Below are 27,781 nucleotides of genomic sequence, written 5' to 3'. Positions count from 1 at the left end.
GCCATGCGGCAGAGGGCTCGTTCCCTCCCGGGAGAGGAGTCAGGGCAGGCATACTCCCGTTTCTCCTTTACTGTCCTTTTCCCCCCTCGTCCCTCAAAACAAAACACCCATGCTCCCTTCTGCTTCTGTCCCTGAAGTCCCACTCCATGTGAACAGAAGAGGAGCCTCCGGGTCAAACAGCTCTGACCCCCATCCCGGGTTCTGATTCTGCCTGGAGTTGTGGGAGCATCAGAGAAGAAAGTACGAGAGAGTTGCTCTTGGTCAAGTTGATCTCCCAAGGCCAGGGGAGGCCGTTCGAGTTTGCGGTGGTCCTAATGCCTCAGGCTTGATTCAGCTCCATTTAATTTACAGTGAGCGCTCTGACTGGATCAGCTGAGCAGACTCCCCCAGTGTCCATGAGTATCACCGGGTGAAGGAAGGTGGTCCTTCTCCCAGGAGGAGGGTGACTAGTGGAGCCATGTCCGGATTTCTTGCTGGAAGTGAAGACCAAACTCCCAGAAAGACCTAAGAGGTAAAAAGCGGTTGAAGTGGTTGGCTGTTCCTGATCTGATGCAGTGTTTACCTGAACCATAACCACTGGAGTATACTAGAGAGAGAGAGAGAGAGAGAGAGAGAGAGAGTGTGTGTGTGTGTATGTATATGTATGCATATATGTATTTATATAAAATATATAAGTGCTATTAAATTTTGTATGCATCTAGTTTTCTTGAATCGGGGTGAGACTCACCCAGATGTTAGTTCATAAAAATAAACCACATCGGCTTTGTAGAATCACCTCCAAACTCATTATGGTTGAAACACTTCCAGGATCTGCGTACAGCAGTCATTTGGGTTGGAGTTTCCCATTTAAATTTATTTCACGCAATTCAACCTTATGTCCTTTTTAATGTGTTCTTAATTGTGTCTCAGTTATTTCATTATGTCATCTGTAAATCTAGTTGTGAAAACATCGTTTGAGGGTGGCTGTTTACACTTCCCTTTTCTTTTGCTATAGCACGATTTTGATTCTTCAATTTGACACTTTCATGTCTTCCTCTTCCTGTTTCATATCTCGGCTATGATCACTTTCCCCCGTAAGATCCCTCCTCCTCCCCAACATCAAATCCCAAGATTTCCCCCTTTTCTATATCTCTGGTTGGAGATTTTACGTATGATTTCTAGTGTGGTGGAAGAGGTTTAACTTTTAGCCAGTTGGACTCTTTGAGACTTACGTGATCACTCCAAGGACTTCAAAGAAATTCACCTTAAAACCTAAAATATTCTACTGTGATATTTCATTTGTCTTCTTCAAGTATCTGGAAACGAGGTGGGGATGAGTTTTACCTTTCCTGATTGACAAATGTCAAATCAAGGTTCAGAGATGACCAATAACATTTCCACTATGATCATCCTGCTGGTTGTGGGGATGTTCAGCCCCACATCACGAAATGATGACCTGTGGATTCTGGCTGATTATTTCCAGCTTGGGCTAACAAAGATACCGGACAGGCTGAGGGAGACTTCTTTGCATCCTGTGGGGGTTAATGGTCTGGCAGAGGCAGAATGCTGGGGTTAGAAGTCCCCAGAGGGCAGGGGCCCCAGCATCTAGGCCATCCTCCTTTTTTATCCTGTGCATGGCTGGGCCTTTGGGGCCTGGCCCAGCTCTCCCAGTAATACCTGGTGGTAATCCTTGCCTACAGAGGAAGTGGACATGGTAGGGATTTCGCTGTGAATAACGAACATTTTCAAGGGTTGGTTCTTCAAGTAAGTGATGGCTGAGGCTGGGAGAGAGAACGGCTTTCCCTGCAGCTTGTCAAATGAAGCAACGGCTATGAGAGTGGTTTCTAAATCGTGAAAATATGGAACACACGATGGCTATTGCTATCGCCTTGTAAATTGCACCAGTCGCTTTTCTCCCAAGATTTTTAGGAAAGATCTCAAGTATTGCTACAGTTAAAAACTTCAAAAATCACCTTGTTTGGCTTACGTCTGACAAGTGTTTTTTTTTTTTTTTTCTTCTTCTTGAAGGTAGAACCCATGGCTTATTTTTCGTTTCCCCCCAACTTCGTTGAGGTAGAATTGGTATCCAAAAAAAAAACAAAAAACAAAAAACCATTGCAAATAATGAATATATAAAATTTGGTGAGTTATGGACGGACCTCGAAGATGTTATCCTAAGTGAAATAAGCTGGTCACAGGACAGATGCTGCGCAATTCCTTACACGCAAGGTGTCTAAAATAGTCAAAGGTATAGAGACAGACAATAGGGTGGTGTTATTAGGAGATGGGGGGGCACAGGGATGGAGGGTTGTCGCTCAATGGGCATAAAGTTCCAGTTATACAAGAGGAGTAAAGTTCCAGGTAGCTGCTGTAGGGCGTAGTGCCCAACATTAACAATAGGGTATTGTGCACTTAATTGATTAGTGCATTTTTTTTTAAATACCATTGGGTTTCCCTAAGGATCTGCCTAAGCTTGAGAAATCACCTTTTTCTTTTTTTTTCATTTTTTTAAAAAATTTACTTTCTTTTCAGTGGAACAGAATTCATTGTTTATGCACCACACCCAGTGCTCCATGCAATTCGTGCCCTCCACAATACCCACCACCAGGCTCCCCCAACCTCCCAGCCCCCGCCCCTTCAAAACCCTCAGATTGTTTTTCAGAGTCCATAGTCTCTCGTGGTTCGTCTCCTCCTCCAATTTCTCTCAACCTCCTTCTCCTCTCCATCTCCCCATGTCCTCCATGTTATTTCTTACGCTCAGCGCCTCGCGGTTCTGGGAACAATGCAGAGAAGCTCCTCTGTTGGAAGTTAGAGCAGATCTCCCAAGTCAGTGTTGCCCCTGCTTTGTCAGCACTGGATTTTTCTGAAAGAAGACTTTGGCATGGCCTCATGTTTATTCTTAGCTATTCTTCCCAATTTTCTGTCACTCAGAGCTGACTGAGCCAGGGAGTTGGTGTGGGGACAGGGAACTTTGAGGCCTGGCATGATCCCAGGGAGATACTCAATAGCACAACATTTAACCCTAGGCCAGGCGTCTGGCACCTTCTGTCCTCTGGTAATTTGCCCCGGTTGTGGAAGGAGAAAATAGTTACAAACTCCCTCAAACAGAGATAGCATTAAAGCCACACATTTTATTCCCTAGGCCTTTTCTAGTGGCTTGCTTATAATGGCAGCTAGCTCTGAAGAGGTCTGTAACCTGGTTTCCCAGCCATACAGATTAGAAGCAACAGGAAGAGATGTTGCAGTGGGGGATGGGTGGGGTGGGGAGAAGGTCAGACTGACAGGGGCAGGGCCCACTGAAGGCCTGACATCCTGAAAAGGGACGGAAAAACAAAATGGTTTAACGCAGTACAGGATGTCGCTTCTGATTACCCTGGGTTAGCCGGAAAAAAGATTTGAGAGAGTTAAGAGATCTGGGAATCACGTAATATATACGCATGTATTTTGTGTCATCAAAAATACTCTTTAAAAGTTCTGCAGTTTAAAGGATAAGATTCCCTTATCTGCACAAATCCAGTTGTTTCTGACTCCTCCCTGGCTCACCTCAACCAGAATTAGGAGGTTATTTACTGTGGTGACATTATAATGGTTTTTTTTTAGAGGAAGGATTTGGGCGTACTGAGAGGGACTGAGACTAACACGCATTTTGTGAGAGAGATTCGGGCACTGAGGCAGAGTCATTCATTCTACTTTGGTCCACATAGAGGTGTCCCCTTCTAGACATCTAGACATGAAGGAGGCATCACAGCCTCCTTCAACTGCCCAGAGGAGTTTTCTCACATTTTTGTGATTGGCCCAGGATCACACCTGTGATCCTCCCAGGAAGCCCGAGCTGTGTGGGAGCACCTGGGGTCCCCAACAGGAAGTGACTTCAGTCCTTAAGTCTGCTGCCTGCCAGCTCGGTTGTTGTTGCCTGGGTTCACTGTGCCGAGGAACCGGCCCAGCCTAGTTGTCACCCGCTCCGAGTCAGAGAGCGGGGCAGGGCACAGAGGCTGCTGGCGTGGACGTCCCGCCCTGGCTGCCTGGCACGGCCGGGCGCTCTCGCACCAGCTGCCCTGAATTCACAGGCCTTGGGTGGGAGGCGATGCTGCTGGTTGGGCCGGGGTTTTCGGTGGCAATCACCCCGCCGCCCTCCCCACCCCCACCTTTAGCTGATCATTTGAGAGTCTGGCCTCACACCTGTGCCAGCAGGAAGGTCTGTTTGGCTCGCTGTTCTCCCCGAGCCCCCGTCCCACGACAGTGTGCCTGACTTGGCTCAAAGCTGGGAAGAAACAGTGAGGCCGCCGAGCCCAAAAAGCAGTCAGGAACCTGTCTCACTTAGCCCTTGGGATTGTAATACCTTGGCTCCGCCGGCTGCTGCCCTTCCCTGTTTCTGTGTTCTGGCCCTTAAGGTGCTTCCATGAGGGCTGGTTGCTAATTGGGAACCGTACTGCACCCGCCTTCTGTGGGCGATGATTCTTAGGGCAAGGTGCAACTACTAAGCAGGGAGCTAAAACATGATGGAGCCCTGGGCCAGGACTTGGGCCACTGGCGCTCTGGTCCCGCATTAGCCATGGACCGCTGTGTGATCTCAGATCTCTGAGCCACCTGCCCCAGCGGGAGGGGGTGATGGTTCTAGGAGAGGCTCTCTGAGCTCTAAGTATGAAACCTTCCGTCCTCTTTACTGTTCAGACAGACAGAAACCTCTTGGTCCTTCCCCGAGAGCGTCTTCTCTTTTGCCCTGGGTACCCATGTTCCCCTTCACGGGAGCCTCGCTTTGGGGGAAGTAGTTCTTAATCGATTTCTCTTGCAGGCTACCCTGGGACTAAGGAAAGCTTGTTTAGAGAAGCGTAAGTGCTGGGGGTTTTGTCTTTGGAACTGCCATATGGAATTCAGGATGACCAGTTAGCATAGCCCCATCTAGAATTTTAATCTCGGGGGCATGGGGAGATGAGCCCAGCTGTGATGCAGTGAGATCTGGAACCAGGCCTCAGCCTCCGTTTGCTCTCCGGCAAGTGACGGAGCGGGCGCAGAAGGAAGACACTGTGCCACCCCCTCTTGTACTGGGCACCGCCCAGAAAAAGCTTTTGGGCCTCCATCAAGTTGTTTCCTCCAATTGGCATGCCCTCCTTCGCCTCTTAGCTTATGCGAAATCCTGCCCGTCCAACGTGTTCCACCTAAGTCCAGCACATGTTTCCTGAGGACGTCCCACCGACCTAGCCCTCTCTGGGGCATACACAGGTGAAAAAAGGCTTAGTCACCACTGTCAGGCTGACCGAACGCTAGCGTCCTATTTGCTTCACACTCGTTCTTTTCTCCTCTCTGGCGAAAATCTAAGCTCTCCGAGGGCAATGGCTGCGTTTTGAGGGTCCCACCACCGCTCCAAGTTGGGCGAGTCCCTAGAAGGACTCGAGAGCCACAACAGCAGGTTTTATTTGCAGCTCAGGTTTCACAGCAAAGGACAGAGAGACAGGCAGATGGAAAATGCGGCCTCAGCCAGGCATAGGCTTTCAGGTTCTTCCCCATGGAAGGCGACCCAGGAGCATCTAACAGCAAATTGTAGGGACACCTGTAATAAGTCTCTGCCCAGGAGAGCCCACTTAAGCCTCAGCATCTGAGGCCCTGAAACAAAACTCGGGATTCCAGCATCAAAACCAGGTACATCATGAATGTCGTTAGATAATTCTGAGAGGTCCTTGTGAGCTGGTACAACCTGCCCCATTGCTCTGGACACGCAAACCAACATCATCAATCAGAGACACAGAGAACCTTGTGAGGGCCACATTGCCAGGGGATGGGTCCAGGGTCACTTATGATTCCAGGCTCCCCTGGGGTCATGCAAGGAGTGAGCAACTCGACCTTCTGCCTTAATTTCCTCTTCTGAGCGGTGTCCTCTCCATTTCACATATCCTCACGAATCCTCTCAGAGGACCCTCTTTTGGCACGGAGTCATGCCAGAGCTGACCTCTCCTCTGAGCTCAAGACTCGTGTGTATTTCACCATCTACTTGCCATGTCCAGGCTTGTAAGTGTTGGCACCCCCATGTGTTAAAATCTGAACTCGAATTCCTCCCTTAGCCCGCTCTTCTCTATCTCAGGAACTGTCGGCCTCCTCGGCGCTGTTGTTCAGGCCCCACAGAAGTGGGCTGTGATCCTCAATTCTCTTCGGCTGCCCTCCCACAGCCAGTCAGTGATTCCCGTTGGCTCCAACTCTGAGGCACGTCCCCTGTATGACCACCTGTCATTCTCTCAGCCCCCCGTAGTCTAGAGCACCCTCAGCTTTCGTCTGGATTACTCACCTAAGTGTTTCTGTTTGTCTCCCCAATGGCCTGTTCCCCACTCACCACCCAGAGTGGTCCTTAAGACTCTAATACCAGATACGTCACTGCCTGCCATTCACAACCTCTGATGGCTCCTCCACAGGCTTGGATTAAAATCCAAACCTTTGGGGTGCCTGGGTGGTTCAGTGGGTTAAGCCTCTGCCTTTGACTCGGGTCATGATCCCAGGGTCCTGTGATCGAGCCTTGTGTCGGGCTCTCTGCTCAACGGGGAGCCTGCTTCCCCTCTCTCTATGCCTGTCTCTCTGCCAGCCTCTGATCTCTGTTTGTCAAATAAATAAATAAAATCTTAAAAAAGAAATTCAAACCTTTCAGTCCCCTGCTGACTCGTCACACTCTAGCCTCGCACTAGAGTGGATCTTGTTTCTTCCTCCCGCGATCTCCTTTCTTCCAGGACTGTTCTTCCCCTAACCCTTCAAATGCTTTACTTTTTTTTTTTAAGATCTAGTTACTCGTTTATTTTAGAGAACGGGGAGGGGCAGAGGGAGAGAGAGTCGCAAGCTGACTCTGCACTGAGCAAGGAGCGCCGATGCGGGGCTCGATCTCGCGATCCTGCGATCACAACCTGAGCCGGAACCGAGAGTTGGAGGCTTAACAGACCGCGCCACCCAGGCGCCCCTCAAATGCTTTGTGTTTTACTTCCACTGTCAGTCCCTCACAGAGACCTTCTCCGACCGCCTGATGGAAGGTAGCCTGGCCCCTCCCCTCATCTGAGATCGTGATTATTGATTTGTCTATGTATTTGTTGTCTCGCAACACTGCTCTTTTTTTTTTTTTTTTTTTTAAATCTTGCCCACGGTAGTAGCTCTAGCACCTGGCACCATGCCAGAGTAGGGATTCAGAATTATTTGTTGATGAACACAGTGGATAATTAATCAACAGTCCACCTGTGATTCCGAGCTGGTTGCTGCCCTTAAAGGTTTATGTTCTACTGAAGAGTTGAGGAGGAAAAAGGAAAATGTACAGAAAACTTTTCTGTGCTTTCTGGTATCCAACCTAGGGCAGGTCAGCATCCTGGATGGGAGAAACCAGCAACCAATGGATAACATCATACAGCTGGCGGCCGTCCAGCCCGGCGTTCTCTTAGACGGGTTTCGACGGGCTGTTTGAAGGGAGGTGCCAGCAGCTTGGAAATTCCAAATGGAAGACAAGGCTAGTGGGAGCTGAGGTTACCCAGGGCAGAGGCAGTGCTGTCTCTGCCATGGTAGAAACCACGACTCTGCTTTGCTTTGGGCCTCTCTGGCTTCTTCAGAGCCTGACCATATAGGCTTGAGAGAGCCAGTAGATGGTCTGATATTATTTAATAAGTTTCTGTTCTGTTTAAGTGGATTCTGTAGTTCGCAACTAAGAATCTGCTCTCTCTGATAGGCTGAGAAAAAAAAAAGGTTGAAAATCAGAATCCTGACTCGTAACCAACATTGAAGCTTGAATGGAAAATGTTAAAATGATGCGGACATTGGAGGCGTTGCTTCAAGCCCTAACCAATCAATACAGGTAACCGTGTGAAGTGACATGCCAAGTTTGAGGCAGAGTAATTTATTCAGTTCTATGCCCTGGAGGAAATTGTGTATGTTTTTATGTGTTCATAAAGCACCATTAAAAAAAAAAAAAAAAGAACATATGCTTCTTTAAGTTAGATGCTATTATAATCCAGTGTAATTTTCATTACAAGTGTATCAGTTACTAAAGTGGAAGAGACTTAAAGTATTTAAAAAAGGCAAAACTAAACTGCAGCGTGAAAGAGACAGAATATTTTTAAAAGGCAAAACTAAATGACAGCGTTAAAAGTTGGAACTTGGATGATATAAAGCTATAAACAAAAGCAAGAACGAGATTACCATAAAAGTCAGCCTAGTAGTTAATTTTAGGTTTGGGCTCTATGCGTCAGGCTTCTGAAGCAGCTGGCAAAGTTCTCTTTCTTGACGTAAATAATAATAAAAAAGTATTTACTTTATAATTTCCTTATCAAGATCTACAGTTTTCTATATATTCTGCAATTAAATAATGGCTAAAAAATGAATATATCAACTACTCAAACATGAATTATTTTTATGCACCTGTCCCTGTGTGTTTTCATTTCAGAATCTCTTAAGACTTTGTTATAGATTTTTGTCTCTGGGAACAAGTGAGTTCTGTATAAGTTTAACAGAGAGCATCAAGCATATATCATTTCTTATAATCAAATTCATACGAATGAAAATTTTCTCCCTTGTGAAGTTGGCAAAGACTTAAAACGATTTTATTACTCAGTGTTGGCGAAAATAGGAAGAGACAGGTACTGGTACGTGTTGTGCTGGCGGTGGCGGCATGAGTGAGTATGATCTTTCTAGTACACCGTTTTGCGGTCTGTAACAAGGGCCTTAAAAATAACCCTGTGAATTCAGTTCTAGGAATTTCATGTTGAGGAAATGGTCAGAGATGTTCAAGAAAACATACATACAAGAATGTTCTCGGCAACAGTCTTGGAAACAGCAGGAATGTTGACCAGTGGGGAAGTAGTACCATCCCTAAATGAAACAGTACGTAGCCATCAGTATGATGGTTTGGCACATAGGCACGTAGAATGGTGATGATGAGGATGATGATGGCAGCGACCAGCTTTTATTGATCACTTCCTATTTGTTGGGGACTCCCAAACCGCTTTACTTAAATTCTCTCTTCCTTGCAACACTTGGGTAATTTATGTAGTCTAGTAGTATCTCATTTTATTTAGTGAGTAGTATCTCATTTTGCAGATGAGAAAACTGAGGTTCAGAAAGGTCCTGTAACTTACCCAGGCAACAGAGCGGGAGCCTGACTCCAGGCTTGGATACTTGAATTTCCAAAAAGGCTGTTAATAGTACTAATATTTAGGTGGTGGGAGTAGAGTGCTTCTTCTTTTCTACCTTATACTTTCCTTTAAGGTAGAAGTGTTATAAAAGAAACACTTATCCATATTGCAATCTGAGAACAAGAGGAACTGCTGCCACATATTCCTACCACACAGGGATACGCTGACTTCTAGTGGAAGTGTCCAGGAATGAGATTAGGGCCAAGAGTCTTGAAGCAGGAAATACTAAATCGTTTTCTTGGGCTCAGCTTCTTGGGCTCCCTGATGAGTCTAGGTTTTTCCTAAGAACACTGCCACCTAACTATAGACTGGCCAGCAGCTGCCTTGGTCTGGATTCCTTGCTTCCGAACAAGTGGGATCTGACTGAGGACGGGAACGGCATGTGGACAGTGACAAAGGGTGGGAACTGCCTGTTTTCTGAGTGTTCCTTTTTTTTTTTAAGATTTAAAAAAAATTTATTTGAGAGAGTGAGTGAGCACACAAGCAGGGGAGGGGCAGAGGCAGAGGGCGAAGCAGACTCCCCACTGAGCAGGGAGCCCGACATGGGGCTCGATCCCGGGACCCTGAGATCATGACCCGAGCCGAAGGCAGACGCCTCAGTGACCAAGCCACCCAGGCACCCCCGCTTTCTGAATCTTCTGCTCAAACTGTCTCCCTAAATTCTTGTGTTTCTCTCGGCTTGCCTGAGAGCCGTGCGTCAGGCGGCAGGAGCACGGATTTGGCATTTCTGTATGCTTAGCTGCCACCTCTGCTTCCGTGCCAGGGGTCGGGTAGCCTCCTTCCGGCTCTGGGTAGGCAACAACCTCGGTTAATCCAGGAGGACTTGTGGCTCCCGGTGGGTCACTGTGACTTCGTCCTGTTTCCAGAAGAATATCAGCTGCATCCCCTTCCACCGAGTCTCAGCCAGTCTCTTCCCCAGACTTGGATCTTTTGAGGGAAGATGAGGCAAGAAAACACAGCAGACCCAGCGTGAACCTTCTCCGGGCCCAGGAAAGCCTATTCAAGAGCCCTGCCTTCCTAAGAACAAATCAGTATATGGAAGAAAGACACTCGGGGAATTTGCCCCAAGGTTAACTGCGAGACCTGGAAATGAAACCGAGCTCTCCTGCTTCTTAGCCCCCCTGTGCTGCCTATATTTAGCCGAGCTGCCCCAAGCCTTGTCCACCTTGTCTGAGAGCCAAAGGAGGCCCGCAGTGCGCTCATAAACCTCACCGTGCTTGCCAGCTCACGCCTGCCAAGCATTTCCATGTTTTAAAATGTGAGCCTCCCCTTGCCCCCAGCTCCCAGGGCCCGCAAGGAATACACACCAGGGGATCAACAGCTCGAGTTTTCCCCCCAAGGCCGAGTGATCTCAGCCAAATGGCCTAAAATGAAAGGCACATCTCTCACTGCTTCGTTTTGGCAGGACTCAGCGAACGACTCCCTCTCAGACCCACTGTTCCTGGTCACAGGGCTTTGAGTGGGTTGACCTACTTTCCCCCCCTTCAGAGGGAAGACAAAAACCAGTAAATGTCTCCAGCGAGTACTCTCACTTTCAGGAATGTGGATTTTGTCTTCTGGCCCCCCGTCGTTTATCACCGTGCTCTAAGCACTTCAAGCATGAGAGCGTCAGCACCCTGAGTGTTGCTTAGTGCCCCCATTTTACAGCTGTGTTTTTAGAGGTAGTGTGCCCCCCCCCTTGTCACAGGGTTTGGGGGCAGAGCCTGCCTTCCCCTGCCACAGCTCATTGTTAAGTGGCACGAACTGCACTGAAGTTACTTCTGCTTCAGAAGCTTCTGGAAATGAGAAGGTGGGGGTTCTGATTGTCTCCACCTTATACCATAAGCCTGGACTCGTAATGGACTGAGAGACATCTAGCTGGAGACCCCAGGCTTGACTCTTTAATATATACATCTTTGGTGTGGGCCTCCGGACAAGGTCTTGGGGGCTCAACTCTTTAGTCACCTCGACAGGCAGAGCCCCTCTTTGGACAGTGTGTACAGGGGACTCTCGGATACCCACAGGGAGATTTTCAGTGGCAAATTGATCATTCTAGGCTCTTCACCCTTCCCAGTCCTCAGGCTCTTGCTCACCTTCTCTGGCCGTCAGCTAGTATCAGCTTGGAATATACGTACTCGTTTTAATGTCAAACTGAGAAAAGTTCATTGGAGGCATTAACCAGCCAGGGTTCCGAGGAAGGGCATGGATGGGTCACATCATGTCTCCCAGGGTGCCTTTTGGATCATCAGCTGGCTGTAATAACCTGCCCCGTCCGTTCTCCATGACCACGGTGAGTGAGTGTATCTTAGTTAGCGCCGCTATCCCTGGGGGTCCTTTGTCGCCTCTCTTCCCCCCTCATCCTCCTGTGTGCAGAGCAGATAATAAGCTGCCTGCCTTCTAGCATCATATCACGTTTCATTTATATCCGGGTAACTTGGGGTCTTAAAAAAAGGTTCTGGGTCTCTTTTACCAGCTCCAAAATCATGTGCTCTCAGGCCAGCTGGGCCAGGGTTGGGGTGAGCACACCCCAGGCCCCCGAGAGCTGAGCAGGCAGCAGGTGGCATGACAGGGCATGGCTGCAGACGGCTGTCTGGCATTTCTACTCTAGGGGGCCTTCCAGACGTGTGGCCCTAAAGGGGCTGTCCCCCTCCCGGTCATCCAGGTGGGAGGCAGCACAAGAGTGAATAACCATGGGAGCTCCACCTTCCCAGACCCAGAAAGAGGAGGAGGCAGGCAGGACAAGGCTGAGGATGAACTGCGGGCAGCGGATATAAAGGGTGACATTGCTAAGGAGGTGAACAATGGGGGGGGGCGCAATTGTGAAGGTTATTACCTTAATGCAGATCTCCGAGTTGCCCCAGGACCCTGAAGTGAGAAGAGCCCAACTGGCAGAGCGGAGAGAAGGCTTCGGCACCTGGAGGTGGCTGGCAGAGCTGCCGTGCCGCGCTGTCCTAGAAAACGTCCCGTTGGGAGGGACATCATCTTTGTCCACGCACTCTCACAAGGCTGTCAGCAGCCGCCTGTGGCTTGTGGGCGCTTGAAATGTGACTAGTGTGGCTGAGGCCCTCGATTTTTAATGTAATTTTCTTTGAATGACTTTAAATGCCCTGAGCCACACGTGGTTGGTGGTTATCCCACCCCGGGCGGGGAGAGGCGGTGGGGCTCCAGAATGACAGGGGCAGGGACCCGGGCGACCGGAAGCCAGCTGCCACGGCAGCTCCTGGCATTCGTTCCCGGTTGGCTCTGACTACCTCTGCAGCCTGAGATGAGTTACTCTGTGAGCCTGGATCTCCCCCCACACCCTGCCCCGGGAGATGGAGAGCAGAGCAGTGCCAAGGCGATGCCTTGGTGTCAGGGTGTCGTGAGGTTTACCCCCATCTTATTTCCCTGTGCCTTGGCCCCACTCACCGAACACCGAAAAACCAACCCTACTTTGCCAGAGCCTCGAGGCAGGAGGATAATGGCCTGTGCCTTGATTGACTCCCTTGGCCACCCCAGCAAAAGATCCATTATTTGCTTTTGGAACTTTATTGTGTCTGAGCTTCGAATGAAATGAGATTTTAAAATGAAAGAAAAGATGAAAGAGTCAAGGTCAGAATAACAACATGAAAAAAATCACGGGCCCCACATCCATTGAGCAGGCCTTTATTTACTGACTCTATGCTGAGATACTGGTGCTTACACGCAGACTCTCGGCTTATGTCCACTAACTTCCTAGCTGTGTGACCTTGGGCAGGTTACCTGCCCTCTCTGTCTCTATTTCCTTATTTGTCAACAGGGCATAATAATAGTGCTGCTCTTTCAGGTTGTTGTAAAGAACCAAGGCATGTAAAGCACTTGTGGAATTACTTGATAAATACTGGCTGATGGCATTGCTATATACTGGTACCACGATTGGGGCACTTTAAAGGGACCCCGGTGGCAGCATGCAGGGCAATACTGGGGACAGAACTACTGGCTAAGAGATGGTTGTGTTGTTCCAGGCACGAGATGATGAGCTCCTGGGGCTGGAAGCCCTATTGCAGGGACGGAGAGGTGGGGAACAGCACCGGAGATGTTAAGGCATCCCATTGGCTGATGAAGAGGGGATAGAGGATGCAGAAGCAGGACCCCTTTGGAGAGCGGGCATCTATGCAGTCCTTTCAGGACGCGTTGGGTTTACGTAAGGCAGTCTGGTAGTGGTTCTGGAACTCAGGGAAGCAAGAGGTTAGGACTGGGGGGTACAAATGCAGGAGACCTTAGAACTCTGTGTCAGGCCCTCTTACTTCTCTTTCTCCACTTCCTTCCAAGGTGATTCCTGGCGCTTTCTACATCCCCTGTAGGCTGGTGAATTTCATTGTCAAACTCATGTCTTTAGCCCTGACATCCTGACTGAGGTCTAGACTTCTGTATACAGCCAGCTACTTAGGACCACCAGCTGGAAGACTGACACACATCTCAAATTTAATATGTCCACACCCCTGTTCTTAAATCCATCCCCACCCCCCACCCCCACTCCTCCCTCAGTCTTCCAGTGGCAGAGAATGGTACCCGCCACCTATCCAGTTGCTTAAGCCCCCAAACCTGGGGGTCGCACGCTCTGGTTGTTTCTTCAGGTCTGCCTTCGCAGGCATCCCTTCCTCTGCCTACCCCTTTAGAATCTCATTTTACTCTTCAGGCCCTCCTTGAAGGGACGCTAAGACCGTACATCTCCCGTGGTCTCAACAACCCCCATCTGTCCCCTAGCTCATTCATTCCTCAGACATTCACCAAGCACCCGCTAGGTATTGTGCTGGGTGCTAGAGAGTCAGTAAGAGCAAGGCAAACAGAGTCACTGCTCTCGTGGAATTTCTATTTGAGGGGTGGGGAAGATGTGTTATAAGCCAATAAATGAAACATAATTTCGGATGACAGTAAGGGAGCTAATAAAACAGGGTGACGGGATGAGACACTGACCAAGGTCAGGGCCTACTTAGGATGATCAGGGAAGGGCTCTCTGAGGCGCTGACACTGAAGCTGAGACGTGGATAATGGGAGAACATTTTTTTTTAAATATAATTTTTTATTTTTTATAAACATATATTTTTATCCCCAGGGGTACAGGTCTGTGAATCACCAGGTTTACACACTTCACAGCACTCACCAAAGCACATACTGGGAGAACATTTTGGACAGGTGCAGAGTCCCTCAAGAGGGAGCAAATTCTAGGCGCCTAGCAGGATGGGCTAAGATTAGAGATTTAGGCAAAGGCTCTATCTTATTAGGTCAAAGCAAAGAGCTTGCATATTATACACAGCATAACTGAAAGCTCTTGGAGGGTTTTAAAGCAGGGAGATGGATATGACATGAGTCACATTTTTTTAAAAGTTGGCTCCGGCCGGCTGTTGTGTGCAGAATGGCCTGTACAAGCTGTGAGACCAGGGACGAGACTGTTCCCTTGATCCAGGAGGTAACAACAGTGGCTGGGGTGACATGGGAGGCCAGGGACAAGGAGAGAAGGACAGAGAGACGAGCAGGTTAATTGGGAATAAGACTGATGGAATTTGCAGGTTGAGGGCTGGGAGAGGAGGGAGAGAAAGGAATCAAAGGTCCCAGCACAGTACCTAGCAGGTGAATGACATGAGCCAGCCAGGAGACGGATGGGGGTTGTTGAGGCCATGGAAAAGGTGTGGTCTTAGCATCACTTCAAGGAGAGCCTGAAGAGTAAAAGGAGATTCTAAAGGGGTGGGCAGAGGAAGGGATGCCTGCAAAAGCGACTTGAAGAAAAAACCAGAGCGGTAGGAGGAGGAACAGGGAAGTGTGATTACAGAAGGCAGTCCTGCTTCCCTCTCCAGAAGTAACCAATGCTAACAGATGGGTGGGTATCCTTCCAAATCATCTTCTATATATTTACATACATTCACAAATGTTTATATTAAATGCATATGTAGTTTTTGGGTTTTTATATAAATGAGCTCATAGTATATGCATTATTCTATCGCTTGCTTTCTTAAAAAAAAATAACAGCTTTATTGAGCCATAATTCACATGCTATACAATTCCCACATTTAAAGTGTACAATTCAGTGGTTTTTTAGTATATTCACAGATACGTGTGACGACCGCCACAGTCCATTTTTAGAATGTTTCCATCGCCTCGGAAGGAAACTCTGTCTGCTTTAGAGTGATCACTCTCTTATCACCAGCCCCCTCCCCCCACTGGAAGCGACCACTGATCTCCTTGCTGTTTCTACAGATTTGCCTGTTCTGGGATTTCATATAAATGGGAGCACGTGGTCTTTCATGACCAGCTTCCTTCACTGAGCACCGTGTTTTCAAGGTTCCTTCACATTGTAGCATAAATTGGAATGTCCTCCTTTTTATTGCCAAATAATATTCTAGATATTAGATGTATATAGATGTGTATAGACCACATTGTGTTTAGCCACTCACCAGTTGGTAGACACCAGGTTGTTTCCTACTTTTGGCTATTATGAGTCACGTCGTTACAGACACTTGATGACAAGTTTTTGTATGGACAGCCATTCTCATGTCCCGAGTGTCTACCAAGGAGCGGAATTGCCAGGCCATGTGATAACTCTATGGTTGACATTTTGAAGAATGTCCGGACTGTCTTCCGAAGTCCCCTGTAACCTCCAGTCATTTTATACCCCACCAGCAGTCTCTGAATGTCCCAGCTGCTCCATGTCATCACACATGCTTGTCAGTGTCTACCTTTTTGATTATAGCCATGCTGGGGGGTGTGATATCACTTCGCTGTGTAACACGCCTTGGATGGTTTTCCATATTGGCGTGTATCGCTTTCTTGTGCACTGAGCTTCTATGTAATATTTCATGGAGACCATTTTTGAGACGATCCCGTCTATACCACTGTGCTTTGTCCTCCCCCAGGGCTCAGCAGCCTGAAGATGGGAACGGTGCTGGTGGCTGACCGCATCAATCTGGATTGGGAAGTTGTGTGGCAGGTAAGGCAGGAGGAGGAGGCGAAGAACGGTGTTGCTGGTTCATGGTGAGATAGAGTGTCCTTGAAGTGAGTTACCAACCCTAGCACATATCGGTCCTAGTAAGTGACAGTAAAAAAGAACTGTGCTATCGACTACAGCGTATGCTAGACCCTAAAAGCAGGTTTTGCAGGAGAGCGGAGAGCTTGTTTTTTGTCCTGTTTTGCACTTACCCATCTTGAGTTCCTTCCTTCCTTCCTCCCTCCCTTCTTCCTTTCATTTCCTCCCATCCTCCCCTCCTTTCTCTTTTCTTCCTTCCTTTCTAAAATGGCATCGTTCATGGCCTTGACTTCTCAGATAATTCAGAACACAATATGGCCTTGCTTTGTGACTCAGGGTCACCATTCTGACCATCTGCTTCTGCCCTGGACCTCCGAGGCATGTAGGAATAGGTCTTTCTCCATTAAATGGGCCTCAGATTTCTGTGCTTTTGAAATTCCATCTGCTCCAGCTTCCAGCTTTTACTCTGCGATCAGCATTATTCTAGGTTCTTCGAATACACAGGCTTTTGACCAGGGACTGAGCCCACACATCTCCTGTGAAGTTTCTGGGTTTCATTATAGCAATTTTACTTGCTGTTTAGATGTTGTTGTTATTGTGTTTTTTTTAATCTTTTAGACTTGTGGTTACATTATGGTAGAGGTTATGAGGAATCTGATCTCCAGGGAAGGGCTGGTGCCTCTTTAATTTGATACAAGCTATTTTGGGTGGGCTAGTTTTCTAGCATTGAAGACTTTAAATGAGTAAGTTTGTGTTCGCCTCCCCCACATTCTTTTTAATGGTAGGGACCTGCCCTGTTTAATACAGCAACCGCTAGCTACTTGTGGCTTTTACAACTCAAACAGAAATTAAATGAGTAAATCAAATTACCAATTCCATGCCTCCGAAGTACTGGCCCACATTTCAAGTTCTCAGTAGTCACATGTGGCAAGGGGCTCCACTCCCGGAGAAATCAAATATAGAACATTTCCATCATCACAGAGAGTCCCATTGGACAGCAGTGGTCTTGTCTTCAAGCCAATGTCTCGGGTTTCACCTTCCCAGACCGGAGAGTCTCCTGCTTTTAGCCGCAGCCTCACTCGTCCCACTCTGCATTACCCCCCTAACCTCCTGCCTCTGATCGGGTCACCTGGCCTTTGTCAGCACACTAGTCTCCTGTTGTTGCTGGAACACATTCCCACAAACTACGTGGCTCAGAATAACACAGATCTATGATCCTAATGGTCTGGCTATCAGAAGTCTACAGTCAGCCTTTTCCCAGCTTCTGGAGGTCGCCGGCCTGCATTCCCTGGCTCATGCCCTCCTCCTCCATCTTCAGAACCAGTGCAGGCCGTCTTCAAATCTCTCTCACACTCTCTGACCTCTGCTTCCAGAGTCACATGGCCTTTTCGGGCTCTCCCCTTCCTGCCTCTCTCTTAGATGAACTCTATCATGAGGCCCACTTGGATAAGCCAGGACCATCTCCCCATCTCAGTATCCTTGACATAACCACACCTGCGAAGTCCCTTTTATTATGTAAGGTAACCTGTTGGCTGATGCTAAGGATTGGGACGTTGGACATTTGGTGGCGAGTGTCATGATTTTCAGCCCGCCATAATGGGCAGTGGTCTCCAGCCTCCATCTTGTTTTCCTTGAGGAGCAGGGCTGCACAGAATGTGCCACACACTGGTGTCCTAAGGTTTTACACAAAGGGAGGAGAATGTGTTAAAACCGTATTTTCTGCCACCATCCTGTCTGGAGATACCAAATTTTGGTGCTTCTGACTTCTCAAAATAATGATCCTGTGAATATAGTGGCATAGGAGTATCTTCTAGGCAAGACAGATTCCCAACTAACTCCATGTCCTGTCAGAGTGTTTGCCCCACTCTAACACACGCTCTCTTTTAGGGCTGATCTCTGCCAGCCTTTCTCCTCTCTGTCTGTCTCTTTCTGTCTCCCTCTGTCTCTTTCTTGCGTGCATGTGCATATACACACACACCTCAAAAAACCTGGGAGCTTGATATATTAACCAAGGCAAAGCCACCTGAGCTTCTTTGCCCAGAAACAGGGGGCAGATGAAAGCCTGAGTCATTCCAAGAAACAACAGCAGAAACCAGTGCAAAATCGGTCTTCTATTTTCAGTCCGGACAAGACGGCACAGACTCATTTCTCCTTGCTTCTCCCCGCTAAGTATAACTATAAATCCTAGAAATAATTCAAGAGGCAACCAAAGAAAAATTCCAAAAGGCATAAAGAGGAAGGCAGAATGGTTAGGGACCCCAGGACTGGAGAAACATGCTAGTAGCGAGGTACCTATGACTTCCTGCCCAGCAGAAGAGGGTGAACCAGGCCTAGCATTTCCCAAACCCCAGCCTAGCAACAGGAGGTGGCTTAGGTAGGCAGCTTCCTCCTCGGGACTGAATGTGAGGCCTTCTGACACCAAGCAGCCAGGGGAAGTGTTCTTTCCCACCAGGCCTGACTCTTCTCCCTTACCACAAGATACGGTACGGCCAGGCCATCAAGGGCAAATCTAACCACAAGAAGTACTCCGGCCCAGGAAGCCTGTCAGGGCCCCTGGGCTTGAGAGCGCTCTCTCCCCGTAAGAGATACCAGGATGGTATATAGCACAGGCAAGGGAGGTTGCACTAGAGCAAGCAAAACCGGGGAAGATTCATTGTTTCCACAGACTCAAGACTCACTTTTTCCACTCGTAGGCCTCAGGCAGCCCAGCCCTATGGAGCGCCTTGGGCTCCCTTAGGTGGCCCCAGCGCGGACCCGTGGGGGCGCCATCAGTACCGCATTAACAAGCAGACCAAATCAGCATGGCAGAGGCTCTGGAAAGGAAGGCCAGGACCTGTGTGCTAAACCTGCAATGGCTGCCCACTAAAATAAAAGATTTCAATAGTCTCCTGACATAATAGCCAAAATACAATGAAAAATCACCTCTCATACTAAGACTTGGAAAATCATGATTTGAATAAGGAAAGACAGTCAACTGACATCAACAGCGAGCTGAATCAAAAGACAAAATTATCTGACGGGGATTCTAAAGCAGCCATCACGCAGGTGCTTCAGTAAACAATCGCAAAGTCTCTTGAAATAAATGAAAAAGTGGAAAAATCTCAGCAAAGAGAAACCAGTTATAAAAAAGGACTAAATGGAAATTATAAAACTGAAAAAAATATATATAGTAACAGAAATAAAAAACAAAAACAGAAACTTGCCGGAACCATAGTCTAGTGAGATGACAGAGGATAGAATCAGAGAGCTTGAGGACATTTCAACAACATTTACTCAGTCTGAACAGCAGAGAGAAAACAGACTGGTAAAATAATAGAGCCTCTGAGACCTGTGGGAAATAACAAGACATCCGACATGTATATTGTCAGAGTTCCAGATGGATAGCAGATCCAGAGAAAGTACCAAAAAACAAACAAGTAAATAAAAGCAAACTACAGGCCAGTATCCCTCATGAACGTGGACACAAAAACCCTCAACAAAATATTAGCAGAATGGGGACACCTGGGTGGCTCTGTTGGTTAAGCATCTGCCTTCGGCTCAGGTTATGATCTCGGGGTCCTGGAATCAAGTCCCACATCGGTCTCCCTGCTCAGTGGGGAGTCGGCTTCTCCCCCTCCTTCTGCCCCCCCTCGCTTGTATTCTGTCTCTCTGTCTCTCTCTCTCAAATAAATAAAATATTAGCAAAATGAATCCAACAATGTATAAAAAAATTACATGCCATGACCAAGTGGGATTTATTCAAGGTATGCAAGGCTGGCTCACTATTTTAAAATCATTCAGTAAAGTCCACCATATCAAAAATGAAAGAACAATCATATGACCATATCAATTAACACAGAAAAAAATTTGACAAAATTCAACATTGATGACAAAAACTCAGTACACTAGGAAGAGAAGGGAACTTCCCTGACCTCATAAAGATCTCTGGGATGCCTGGATGTCTCAGTCAGTTAAGTGTCCCATTCATGATTTGGGCTTAGGTCATGATCTCAGGTTCATGAGATCAAGTCCCGAATCCGGCTCCATGCTCAGCTCAGTGTGATTCTCTCTGTCCCTCTGCCTATCCCCAGCCCCTGCTCTCACTCTCGCTCTTTCTCTCTTACAAAAAAAAAAAAAAAAAAAAAAGAACATCTTTTTAAAAACCCTGACACTTAACATTATACTTAGTGGTGAAAGACTGAATACTTCGCCTCTTAAGACTGGAATAAGGCAAGCTTGTCTGCTCTTATCACTTCTATTCAACATTGTACTGAAAGTTCTAGCCAGCACAGCAGGCAAGAAAAAGGAATAAAAGACATACGGATTGGAAAGAATGAAGTAAAACTGTCTCTGTTTGTAGAAGACTTGATTGTCTACATAAAAAATGACAGGGGATATAAATAAAAACCTCTTCTGGAACTAATAATTGAATCCAGCCAGGTCATCTGATGCAAGATCAACACATAAACATCAGTCACACTTCTGTATACTAACGATGTAGAAATCTAAATGAGAAGCCACAACACTATTTATAATTGCTCCAATGGAAATGAAATTTTTAGGTATAAAACTTAACAAAAAATGTACAAAACATGACATGTTTCATCTGTATCCTGAATGTTATAAAATACTGATGAAAGAACCCAAAGAAGACATTAATAATTTGAGAGACTTACTATGTTTATGAATTAGAAGACTCAACATAGTAAAGATGTTAGTTTTGCCCAAATTGATCTATAGGTCAATGGGATCCCTCTCAACCTCCCAGCAGGGATTTCTGTAGACATAGATGAGCTTATTATAAAGTTTATATGGAAAGACGAAGGACCTACAGTAGCTAAAATGATGTTTATAAATAATAAATGGGGGGTATCTGGGGGCTCAGTGAAGCATCTGCCTTCAGCTCAGGTCATGATCTCAGGGTCCTGGGATCGAGTCCCACACCAGGTTTCCTGCTCAGTGGGGAATCTGCTTCTCTCTCTCCCTCTGCCCCTCTCTGTTCTTGTCCTCTCTCTCAAATACATACATATATACATACATAAAATCTTTCTAAAATGAATAAACTGGGGAGACATTACTCTTTCCAATGTAAAGGCTTACTATATAGCTACAGTAATCAAGACAGTGTAGTAATAGTGGAGGGTAGACACATAGATCAGTGGAACAGAATGGAGCACCCAGAAATAAACCCAAATGTGCTCAACTGAATTTTGACAAAAATAAAAGCAATTTCACTGAAGGAAGGCTAGACTTTCAACAAAAAGTGCAGGAGCAATTGACATCCATGGGCATCAAACAAATAAAACCTTGACCCAAACATCGCACCTTATACAAACAATGAATTCAGAAGGGATCACAGACTTAAAGTGTAAAGCTATAAAACTTGTAGGCAAAAAACAATCAAACAAGCAAACAAAAAAACCACACAGGAGAAAGTCATGACCTAGGGCTCAGCAAAGGGCTCGTAGGCTTAACACTATAATCATGATCCATAAAAGGAAAAAAGTATAATTGAACTTTATCCAAAATTGAAAGTTTTGCTCTATGAAAGATCAAGCTATAGACTAGAGAAAGTATTTGCAAACTATGTATCTGACCAAGGATTTGTATCTAGAATATATAAAGAGCTCTCAAAACTCAGAGCAGGTAGAAAATGGACAGGGAGTGCTGGGGTGGCTCAGTCAGTTAAGTGTCTGGCTCTTGGTTTCGGCTCAGGTCATGATCTCAGGGTTCTGGGCTTGAGCCCCATGTTGGCTCCACGCTCAGTGGGGAATCTGATTGAGGATTCTCTCCCTCTCCCTCTGACCCTTTCCCCACTCATGCTCTCTCTCTAAAATAACTAAAGAAATATTTTTAAAAAATGGGCAAAAGACATAAATAAATATTTCACTAAAGAGGAGATACAGATGGCAAATAACACATGAAAAGATGTTCAGCATCACTAGCCATCAGGAAAATGCAAATCAAAACCACCATGAGATACTACTACACATCTATCAGAATGGCTAAAATAAAAAGTAGTGACAACACCAAATGCTGGTGAGGATGTCAAGAAACTGGGTATCTCATACATGTATTCTTTTTTTTTTTAAAAAAGGATTTTATTTATTTATTTGAGAGAGAGAGAGAGACCATGGTGGGGGGTGCAGAGGGAGAAGCAGACTCTCTGCTGAGTGGGGGAGCCTGATGAAGACTCGATCCCAGGACCCTGAGATTATGACCTAAGTTAAAGTCAGATGCTTAACAGACTGAAGCCCCCAGGCGCCCCTACATGTGTCCTTCAACATATTAATAGTTAAATAATATGTGGTACATCATTCTATGCCCTGGAATACTGTTCAGCAATAAAAAGAAGTGGGGCATGGCTCACACAATCCCTTGAATGAATCTCCTGGGAATTTTACCGAGTAAGGAAAAAGCCATCTTAAAAAGTTACATACCGTATGATTTTATATATGTGTATTTATATATATATGTGTGTGTGTGTGTGTGTGTGTGTGTGTGTGTGTGTATAAAATACTCTTGAAATGACAAAAAATATAGGGATGGGGACATGGATGGTGGCTGCCAGGGGTTAGGGAATGGGACAAGTAGGAGGTGGGTATGGCTATAAATAGTAGCAGGAAGGATCCTTGTGGTGATGGTACAGTTCTCTACTTCCTTGGTGGATCTATGAACCTACACTTGGTAGAATGGCATAGAACTAAATACATAGGCACAAACAAATGATCACAAGTAACACTGGGGAAATCTGTGCAAGATCGTTCAGTTGTAGCAATGTCTTTATCTTGGTTGTGACATTATACTATGGTTTTATAAGATGCTACCACTAAGGGAAACTGGGTAAAGGATACACAGCATCCCACTGTATTATTTCTTCCAATTGCATGTGAATTTACAGTGATCTCAAAATAAAAAATTTAGTTAAAAAAAAAAAAAAGACGGTAATGACAGAAAACTAGGGCCTTGAATGTGTTTCCAGAAGCTGAATTAAGGCATCTGGCTCATTGTGTGGGCATTAAACTAATTGGCCATCTGGCGGCCAGACTGGCTAGTTAGACAAAAGCAGTGAGGCCCCACACCTGGGTATGCAGAGCTTTAAGTGGGCCTCTAATAATCCAGAGAGGTATTGTTCACCTTCTGGAAATTGTCAGTAACCAAATTTAATTGAAAATCACTTTCATGAAAGAGTGAACATTTGCTATATAAATCTTCATTAGCAGAGGGAGGCACTAGGAAACCAAAATATGGGATCTCAGCCTGGTCCCCCCCTCCCCCAGCCCTTCCAAAGTCGGAATCACTGGCCTGGTCACTGCTTGTGGAGCCAGTGTACAAGGCCCAAGTGGGCCTGTAAGGTAACTCCGAATAGCGAAAAGCCACCCCCAACCCTTGTCAGTCAGTCGGTTGGCTCTGACCACAAAAGAAACACTGAGGGGGAATGAGAGATTGTGGGTGATTGGCTACAAACCACATTTCATGGCTAGCCATCACCTCCAAATACAGGCTTTGCCTTCTCCGTAGATTCAACACTTTCCTTGGGGGTGCTCAGAGGGCCATCTTCATCTTTTCCCCAAAGACCTTTTCATGCCCATTCTTCAGACCTGGAGCATCTTGAGCTTATCACTTAACTTTTTATTTATTTATTTATTCATTATTTATTTATTTTTAATATTTTATTTATTTATTTGACAGAGAGAGATCACAAGCAGGCAGAGAGGCAGGCAGAGAGAGAGGAAGAAGCAGGCTCCCTGCTGAGCAGAGAGCCCGATGTGGGGCTTGATCCCAGGACTCTGAGATCATGACCTGAGCCGAAGGCAGAGGCTTAACCCACTGAGCCACCCAGGTGCCCCGACTTTTTATTTTATTTTAAGATTTTATCTATTTATTTGTCAGAGAGAGAGAGAGTGAGAGAGAGAGTGCATGCACACACGAGCAGGGGGAGCAGGAGGCAGAGGGAGAAGCAGGCTCCTGTCTGAGCAGGGATCTGGGTGTGGGACTCGATCCTAGGACTGTGGGATCGTGACCTGAACAGAAGGCAGATGCCTAACTGACTGAGCTACCCAGATGCCTCTTGACTTTCTTTTTAGAAGGTAAACTTGATTTTGCATAGAACTAAATAGTGGGGAAAGTATCCCTTAATTTAGTTTATAGATTAATATATAGGAAGTTTGACTTACTGGTATGTACATTTCTCCAGATTTTTACACAGGTATAGATTCATGTAATCACCACTACAATCAGGATACAGAACAGTTCCTTCTTCCCCCCAAAGTTCCCTTTGTTGTAATACACACTCATCCCCAAACCCCAAACTGACGTGTTTCTCCGTCGCTGTAGTTTTATTTTTTTGAGAATGTCATGTACATGGAAACAAACAGGAGGTAACTTTGAAACTAGCTTCTTACACCCAGCAAATGTCTTTGAGATTCATCAAGTTGTTAGATCTGTCAAAGTTGATGTAAGCACATTTTTAAATTGAAGAATTGCTTCCTGATTTTATTCAGATTAGTTCTCTAAGCAGGCTTTGTAATAGTGTAGTAACAGTATAATTTTTGTGCAATTAAATCACCTTTGGCCAAATGACTTAACCGTGATTAACATGTTTCTCTTAGCCGGTTTTAATCTGTTTCTTCCGGTGAAAAAAGTAGAGAGGCAAGAAGCAGAGAGTAATTTCTAAATCAGCATTACATCTCTAAATTCTAAAACCAGAAAGCAGCATCTCTGAGTGCCTGAACTATTCCTTTTTTTTAAACATTTATTTATTTGAGAGAGAGAGAGAGTGTGTGTGTGTGTGTGTGCGTGCACACACAAGCAGGAGGGGCAAAGGGAGAGGGAGAGAGAATCTTAAGTGGATTCCACTCTGAGTGAGGAACCTAACATGGGGCTTGAGTGCATTACCCTGAGATCATGATCTGAGCCGAAATCAAGTCAGATGCTTAACCGACTGAGTCACCCAGGCGCCCCTCAGGAGTTCTTAAACTGCCCTCCTGAATACCTCAAAATATCTACCACTAGGATCACTGATCTAGGCTACCAAATTCCAGAAGACCTCTCTAAAAAAAAAAATGTGAACTTGTCACTTAAGGGAATATCCCTTTCTCAAGTTGGACCCTGAGAGAGTGGAACAAAACCTTTTGATTGGAGGTATAGGACCGGTCTGGAGTGGTGCCCAGTGCTAAGGAATAGGCACCCCAGCTTGAATTAGAGGGAAGACAGAGAACAAACGACCCTGTATGTCCACATGTCAGCAGAAGATACTGGGACCCAAGGACGTGGGCTGGAAAGTGGAAGAACATTCTACTGGGGGACTTGGGGCACGCTGAGAACAACTGTTACCTATTTGATAAATATATCCGGGTCATGCCTTTATAGGCATCACTCTTGAGTTGGAAAGCTGGGTGCCTTGTTTGGTTCTGTCTCATCTATCTACAAAGTAAACACGAAGAGCTTTGAAACCCAAGTTTTTTTTTTTAAAAGTGTTTGAATCCAGTGTACTTAGCCAAAGCTAAGGAGAAGGGCACCTTCAGATCTCAGGAGAACTTCATTCTTTATTTAGTTTTTCCTTCTCCCCACAGGCAGGCCATTCGTGAAGTCCTACTTATACAAGGAACTCAACTGCCAAGTACTGGAGACTTCGGATGGAGGGTGAAGTGAACCAGTTTCTGTAAGAGGAGAGATTCAGCCTCAGGTGGCCAGACTGATCCAGGAGCTGAGGGCTGCAGGAGAGTCCAGAAAGTAAGGTCACCTTCTGTCCAGGGTTAACCAGAGCCTTGGTCTTTTTCACCAAGTTCACGGCCTGCCTCTGACACAGACACATCCAGCTAATGAAATAAGAGTGCATATGTCTGGTGACACAGCTCATCTCCGGCAATTAGCTGAGGCCCGACCATGAGTCCATTGGTAGATTGTGCTTGAATTAACCCGTTTTCAGTTGGATGGCTCGTAAAACAGACGGCTGCTTATTTTATGCGTTATAGAGGTGGCCCTTAGTGCCTCAAAAGAATGTTTAAACCAACAAAGGAAGAATCCAAAGCACCCTTTATCCCCTTGATCTCACTAGATTTGAACTTTCTCCTGGCAGCGGCCCCTGGGGGAGGCACAGATGCAAAGCACACGCAGAAAAGCAAGGTAGGAAGGCAGCTGAGCCTCGGATGTGAACAGGCGACAATGGCATCTTCAGAGTGGGCGCAGGTGGGAGCCATGCTGGTTGAGGCACGAACCTTTCTACGGGGGACGGGGGGCAAGCCACCTCCCCTGAATTTTCATTCCCCTCATTTTCCAGCTTCACTTGCTCACGCTCTCCCCCCCCCCCCCGCCCCCACCTCCGGGCGACCACCTGCTAATTCTCTCATGGTGGCGAGACCAGCTGCTCAAAGAGGTAATAGCCGAGCAGTCCCCATCATCCAGACTCGGGGCTCGCCTCTACCTGCCTCCGTACAAACACCAGGACGGCAGGGGGTCCTCCGCCCAACCCTGCTCAGGGGACCTATCCGGCCTCACAACTCCAAACGGGAGCTGGGCACCTGACCGGGGCTCTGAGCTGGGGGAGGGAGGGGCTGTGGCATTCAGTACTGAGGTGTGGGGACTCAGCCTATAGCTACACGTGGCCTGCTCGTGGACCACAGGACAGGGTCTGTGTGAGGCCCCAGGCATTGCTCACTGCTTTCCCCTCTACCCCCTGGACCCCCGGGGAACACAGGGAAGCTTGTTGGTCCCCAGAGTGTGCGAGGGTAGAAATGACACAGAACAGTCCCATCTCCAAGCCTGCGAAAGAACTGGAAGGCTGTGGCTTACTCATAGATCAGTCGTCCCAGCTTTTTGTGGAAAGGACAGCACGATCTTTATTCACAATCCCACTCTTACCAAAGTATTTTTAGACTTCAGAATAGGAGTGAGGAGCCTAGGCGTGAACACTGGTAAATTGTTCCTAGCTGGTGGTGTGGAGGAAGGGGGGCAGGGCGTACTGTCCTGAGTTTAATTCCGCCCCCTCCTCCAGTGAAGCTTTGAAGATGTGGTAAGAATAGTTGGTTACTTGAGAACAATGGTGAAACCCCCTTTCTGTTACATGGATTAGAACATTCTTAATGCTTATGATGACTGCGCGAGGGATGTTATGAGGAGAGGAAAATATTCACTATTTCCTCCGGACTTAGCAGGGTTGGGAAGTAAATCTCCATTTGACCAGACAAAGAGAAGTTTTGGGTTTTCCCACTTCTGAGCCATTGACTCGATCTCAAGGAAACGCGGTCTCGCTGTTGTCCAGCCGAGCACTGACATCAACAGCAAGAGGCCACTCACATTTTCTCTTTGACTCCTGCTTTCTTCTATTTACCATATTCTGTGATTGTCCCAGTTCCTCAGAGTTTTTCCTTTTTCTTTCCCCTGAAGATTTTATTTATTTATTTGAGAGAGAGAGAGAGAGAGAGTGAGAGCAAGCACAAACTGGGGGGCAGAGGGAGAGGGAGAGGGAGAAGCAGATGCCCCGCTGAGCAGGGAGTCCAGTGTGGGGCTCGAACCCAGAACCCTGGGATCATGACCTGAGCCCGAGGCAGATGCTTAACCCACTGAGCCACCCAGGAGGCCTGGAGTTTTTCCTTTGATCAGGAGCTTGAGAAGAATAGAGCCAGCTTCCACCCAGTTGTATTAGTGCAAGAGAGTGTCGATACCCCCACAAGGAGAGCATAGATAAGAGGTCAAAGAAAAACGAGTGGTCCAACTG

General features: G+C 46.8%; 1 protein-coding gene across 1 annotated transcript in view; it reads left to right on the top strand.

The window, feature by feature from the left end:
* Window positions 1-27,781, top strand: part of LOC309855868 (uncharacterized protein) — a gene marked incomplete at its 5' end in the record, with an annotated part of 86,830 nt that overhangs the window by 16,893 nt on the left and 42,156 nt on the right. Inside the window, 2 exons of the mRNA XM_082716508.1 lie at window positions 15,974-16,047; window positions 25,638-25,797. Coding sequence (XP_082572634.1) covers window positions 15,974-15,988 — 15 coding nt within the window. The 3' untranslated portion in view covers window positions 15,989-16,047; window positions 25,638-25,797. The remainder of the gene's footprint in view (window positions 1-15,973; window positions 16,048-25,637; window positions 25,798-27,781) is intronic.

The sequence above is a fragment of the Mustela nivalis genome (assembly GCF_964662115.1).
Source record: "Mustela nivalis genome assembly, chromosome: X".
NCBI classification, from domain to species: domain Eukaryota; kingdom Metazoa; phylum Chordata; class Mammalia; order Carnivora; family Mustelidae; genus Mustela; species Mustela nivalis.
Note: the sequence above shows the minus strand (reverse complement) of the source record. Positions and strands in the feature narration are given on the sequence as shown.